The following is a 6,000-nucleotide window of genomic DNA, read 5'->3' as shown; positions in this document are numbered from 1 at the left end:
TATCTTTTCTTTTTTTCTTTTTTTTGAGATGGAGTCTGGCTCTTGTCCCCCAGGCTGGAGTGCAATGGTGCGATCTCGGCTCGCTGCAACCTCCACCTCCCGGGTTCAAGCGATTCTCCTGCCTCAGCCTCCCAAGTAGCTGGGACTACAGGCGCCCTCCACCACCCCGGGCTAATTTTTGTATCTTTAGTAGAGACGGGGTTTCATCATGTTGGCCAGGCTGGTCTCAAACTCCTGACCTCGTGATCCGCCCGCCTCGGCCTCCCAAAGTGCTAGGATTACAGGCGTGAGCCACCGCGCCCGGCCAGTATCTTTTCTTAAAGATTTCTTCTTATACAAGATGAATTAGACAAGATGGATCATTTTGGCTTTTAGTTCCTCCAACATTCCAACCTAGTTAGAGCGGCTTTTCTCTGTGCATGGAAAATTCTTCCCCCAGATCTCTTGCCTGGCTGGCCCAGTTCATACCTAAGGTAGCCATCTGTCCTCACACTGCCGCACCCCCACCCCGTCACTCCACCTCATCATCTCATTTCATTTTCCTATTTTTCTAATCACTGTCTGAGATTATCTTACTTCATTATCTATTTGTTTATAAATTATCCCAATGAGGATGTTAAGATCAGGAGAGAGGGTACCACGACAGCGCTGACAGCCGCAGCTGCCCAGTGTCTAGAACTGTGCCCAACAAACACTTGTGGAGTGAGTGAGCAGACGAGGAACTAGGCACTTCGTTTGCCTTCGTCCCCTTTAAATACCCTCCAGGTGGACCCAGCCGCATTAAAACTCTGAGAACTAGGTGAACGGCATTTGGCCTCACCACTGGCCGGAGCGTTTGCCGTTGCTCCAGGCAACCACTGTTTTCCCTCCAGTCGTGTCGTTGCTCTACCTGGCTCCGCCCCCGAGGACGCCGAGCCTCGGCCGGGCGGTAAAATCGGCGCTTACCCTTTAAGCGGCGGGACTTCTGGCCACGTCGTCCGCGGTCGCCGGAAGGGGAAGTTTCGCCTCAGAAGGCTGCCTCGCTGGTCCGAATTCGGTGGCGCCACGTCCGCCCGTCTCCGCCTTCTGCATCGCGGCTTCGGCGGCTTCCACCTAGACACCTAACAGTCGCGGAGCCGGCCGCGTCGTGAGGGGGTCGGCACGGGGAGTTGGGCGGTCGTGTGCATCTTGGCTACCTGTGGGTCGAAGATGTCGGACATCGGAGACTGGTTCAGGAGCATCCCGGCGATCACGCGCTATTGGTTCGCCGCCACCGTCGCGGTGCCCTTGGTCGGCAAACTCGGCCTCATCAGCCCGGCCTACCTCTTCCTCTGGCCCGAAGCCTTCCTTTATCGCTTTCAGGTACTTACCGGAGACGGGGGGGGCGTGGAGACTACAGGCCCCAGGAGGCCCAGCGGCGGCTAAGCGTAGGCTGGCATGTTGCGGGCGCGCGGTGCCTGCTGGGATTTGTAGTGCGTCCGGCGCCGGCGGTTTAGGGCGGGGTCCTTTGGGCCCGGGGAGGCTCTGGGATCTGGAGCGGGGTGCTGGATAGCTGGAGTTGTGGGCTGGCCTGGTGGGGAGGGGTTGACTTCACTAGTATAGTGAGATTGTGCTTCCCGCTCTTCGCACTCAGTGAAGGAAGCAGTGAGATTAGTCGTTGGTAGTTGTCAATCTGTTGGACGCTGGCGATTAGGTCCGCCTGGAGCATTGCCATCTGACCTCCCTCTGTCACCCACGTGGGTGGCCTGTAGGTGTCAACTTCACCAACTTATAGCTGAGTTCCTTTCACGTTAATGGAGTTTTTTTGTTTTGTTTTTCCTATAGGAGTGATTTAAAGTCAGAGATACAAAGAACGAGTGTATTGTTCTGCATTTCCCTCTAGCCCTAATTTAGTGTCCCCCACGTAGTAATAGAATGTACGAAGGAATGGGCAAAGAGTACATTTGTCCAGAAATGGAAGGCCTTGTTATTTTCTTAAGCATGAAGGAAACAGTCCAGAGTAACATTTCTGTCAAGAGAGTGCCAGTTTTCTGAAGGTTATCTGTATTCACCAATTTCTGATTTAAAACTTCAATCAGTGGCAGGTCAGATAGCAAGATCTGGCATTAATTTCAGCCCTTTACTTGGCCTATGGATAACATTTTCTTGTCTTTCCCTGTCTTCACTGGGTATTATTTCTTGGTTTCCTTTGCTGGTTCCTTATCTTCCTGACTTTTAAATGTTAGGATGTGCCTTGGGAATCAGTTATAGGACCTTTTCTATAGACTCTCCCTAGCTTTAGGTGGTCTCATTCATTCAGCCTCAGGGCTTTACATACTTATAAACTGGAGATTCTGAAATGTAAATATAAATATCTTCAGTCCAGATCTGTCTCCCTATTTCCAGATTTGTGCATCCAGCAGTTACTTGAAATCACGACTTGGATGACTAAGAGTCATCTTCATCTTAACGTGTCCAAAACTGAATCCCCTTTCCCCCTTTGCCTTAGAAGTGAATAGCAACTCCGTTATTAGAGGAGCTGAAGTTAATTGTCGGAGTCATCTTTTATTTTTCTTGTTTTTCTCACACCCCACAATCTGTCAGCAAATCCTATTGACTCTACTTGAGACATGTATCCAGAATACAATCCCTTTTCATTCTCCATTGCAAGCCATTATCACTGCAATCTGGTTCCTTTCCATCTTTTCTCTAGACAGCTAGAGTGATCCTTTTAAAACCTACATCAAGTCCTGTCTTTCCTCTGTCCAGAATCCTACCATGTCTTCTTAATGAGTAAAATCCAAGTCCTTTCAGTGGCCTGCAAGGCCCCTGCTGCCTCTCTGACCTCATCTCCTACTACTCTCCAACTTGTACCTTAGACTCCACAATGAGATCCTTGCTGTTACTTCAGTGCTTATCTGGATCTCTCCTCAGGGCCTTTGCACATGTTGTTTCTCTGCCTGAGGAAGATAACCGTGGCTCAATTGTTTACCTCCTAACCTTCTTCAGATCTCTGCCCAAATGCCGTCTTGTTGACAAGGCCTTCTCTGATGGCCGTACATAAAATAGCCCGTCCTTCACTCCACTCCCTTATCCCTTATCCTTCATTTTTCTTTCTTTCTTTCTTTTTTTTGGAGACGGAGTCTTGCTCTGTTGCCTAGGCTGGAGTGTATATGGCGCAATCTTGGTTCACTGCAACCTCTGTCTCCTGGGTTCAAGCGGTTCTCCTGTCTCAGCCTCCCAAGTGGCTGGAATTACAGGTGCACGCCACCATGCCCAGCTAATTTTTGTATTTTAGTAGAGACGGGGTTTCGCCATGTTGGCCAGACTGGTCTTGAACTCCTGACCTCAGGTGATCCACCCACCTCAGCCTCCCAAAGTGCTGGGATTAGAGGCGTGAGCCACTGAGCCTGGCCTTATCCTTCATTTTTCTTGCTACATATTACCCTTTGGTATTTATTAGTCTGCTTCCCCTCAGAGAGTAAGGCTCCATGAGAGCCGTTCACCACTGTCCTTGTTACCTAGAATAGTGCCTGGGACATAGTAGGTGCTTATATATTAACTGAGTTGTTGGAAGTAATTGGGCACTTGCTGTGTGCTGGGCACTGGGGTACAATAGTAAATAGGACTGAAAAGGTTTCAGATCCTGTGAAGACATAGAGGCACGTGTTTTAAGGGGTGTAATATTTGATAGGGTGTTCCACCCAGAAAGGCCTCAGAGAAGACATTTGAAGAAATTGGAATACTGAGGAGCCAGCCAGCCAGCTTTGGGTAGATCTGGCTCTGGAGACAACCTTCCAGGAAGGACTAGTAAGTGAAAGGCTCAGAAGTAGGAGCTGGGAACAGGAAGAAGACTGGGTTGCCAGCTGGCACAGGGTCAGCTGTAGGGTGAGGATTAGTAGATGACAGCAGGGAGATAGCCAGGGCTGGGTGCAGTAAAGCTAAGATGGAAAGGTGGGTTAAAGCTAGATCATAGTTGAGCCTTGTAGGTCATGTTAAGAGGTTTGAACTTTATTTTGAGGGCACTATGAAGTCTTTGGAGCCTTGTGAACAAAGGACCGACAGATTGCCCCGACTATTCTGTGGAGTGGACTTTGTGTGTGTATGGAGGGTGTTGAAGGAGGAAGGGCTAGGTGATGAGATCAGAGAGATGAATCCAGTTAGGAGGCCAGAGAGATGGTGGTTTGGATCAGCGTGGCTGTGAAGATAGAGAAAAGGGCATAGACTTGGCAGAGGGGACGAGATTACAGCTGAACGGATATAAAGAGTGAATGGGTGAAGCGAGCAGGACTGAGAGATACTACTGTTTTCACAGGAGCAGCTGAGTGGATGGCGGAGCCCTTGACTGAGATGGGGAATGGTCAGGGATACCTGGGTTGGGAGTGGGGGCTGGTATGGATGAAGAGTTAGGTTTTGGCTGTGCTAAGTCTTGAGATGCTTTTCAGGCATCCATGTGGCGAGGCCAAGGGAGCAGTTGGATATAAAAACATGACTCTGGAGTGCAGCTGGAATTGCATACTGTTCTGTGTTTATTACTTTACTAAATATTTGTTGGCTGAGAGAATGCTGTGTACTTTGTCCCTGGTGGCTTGTTGGGTAATGTGTGGTCATGGGGAGCAATGGTGGCATATTAATGTGTGAGAAGGACCTGGTCAAAACCGGCTTGTTGTCCCTGTTAGCAAAATCCTCACTTGTGTAGTGATACTAGTGACTACACGATGTAAATAAGCACATTGTAAAGAAGCAATGTAAATAAGCCTAACAGGCTGCGGGTGTATAAGGTTAAAAGTGGTGAACTGATTAAAAAGAGTAATCGTTCTTGTCACATCTTCCACGATTTTGTCATCTTCCCTGTATTATTTCTTCTCAGCTGCCAGCAGGAGGCAGGACAGTGTACTGCCCAGGTGTGAAAAGACCAACAGCTGTACCTTGTCTTTTCTTCCTGTTACTCTGATTCTTGCCTATTTTGGACACATGTAACTTTCAGACCCACCTGGAGGAACTCATTTGCAAATGAAGCAGTCAAGGAAAAACTGCATTTGAGAGGCTGCTGTGCACGGACAGTGTGCGGTGTGCTTTAGCAGAGTTCTGCTAGAAAGTTCCTTTTTTCCTTAGAAGCTGAATCTTTCACAACTTACAAAAATGGGGGAGTGATTGATTTAGAATTGTGAGCTCATGTTGGAAGTGACAAGTTATTTTTCCTCCTCAGCTCTAGATTCTTGTGTGTAGCTTGTTGGTTTAGAACGCTGAGGTTTATAACGTTATTTCTTTAGTTTGGATAGGTTGAAACAGGTGTGTGTTAAGACTCATTATACTGTTGTCTACGATTTCTCCCTATTCTGAGTCCCTCAGATTTATGTTCATCAATCAAATAGTTCACAATAATGAAATGTCTTCATATTAATCGTTGATTAACTACACAAGAGGTGGCAATTCCTGCTGCCTTTGTGTTTTCTAAGGTTATGTCTCCCAGGGCCGCCTGCATGGCTATATTTCTTCATTTCTTTGGACAAAATAACATCACCCTGTTACAACTTCCCCGAGGTCATGTCACTGAACTCTGACAGTCATCCTGAGATAAGTGTTACCCCCATTTTGTAGACAGCTTCAGTTTCAGTTTCTATTTCGTTGAGTCAAGGATAGTTCTAATCTGTTTTGTTTAACTCCTTTGCATAATATCTACGAAAAAAATAAGTATGTAGCAAAACATTTTTGAAGGTGATTTCTTCCAAATCAATCATAGCAAATTATTTTTCCTTTTCTATTCGAGTAGAAAGGCTGTTAGATTTCAAGTAGTTGAATTATGGTCTCAAGGCCTGGCTCAGTCACCTGCTAGTTGTGTACCCTTAGGCAAGTTGTTTATCCTGTCTGAGCCTCAATTTCTTTAGGATCTGAGGATAATATCATAGCATATTAACTTTGTTCTAAGACTCCATTGATTATACGATGCACCATCAATTTAATGCAACTTTTTTGGGGGACAGGGGAGTAGAAATTACATTAAACGAGTGTATTGATTGTAAGACACTCTAATTTCAGAAA

At 47.0% G+C, this 6,000-nt stretch overlaps 1 protein-coding gene across 1 annotated transcript in view; it reads left to right on the top strand.

Moving 5' to 3' along the window:
- Positions 1-704: 704 nt before the first annotated feature.
- Positions 705-6,000, top strand: part of DERL1 (derlin 1) — a 29,282-nt gene continuing 23,986 nt past the window's right edge. Inside the window, exon 1 of the mRNA XM_004047484.5 lies at positions 705-1,341. Coding sequence (XP_004047532.1) covers positions 1,189-1,341 — 153 coding nt within the window. The 5' untranslated portion in view covers positions 705-1,188. The remainder of the gene's footprint in view (positions 1,342-6,000) is intronic.

The sequence above is a fragment of the Gorilla gorilla genome, chromosome 7, assembly GCF_029281585.2.
Source record: "Gorilla gorilla gorilla isolate KB3781 chromosome 7, NHGRI_mGorGor1-v2.1_pri, whole genome shotgun sequence".
Classification (NCBI taxonomy): domain Eukaryota; kingdom Metazoa; phylum Chordata; class Mammalia; order Primates; family Hominidae; genus Gorilla; species Gorilla gorilla.
The sequence above is the reverse complement of the archived record's forward strand: the minus strand, read 5'-3'. Positions and strand labels throughout refer to the sequence as shown.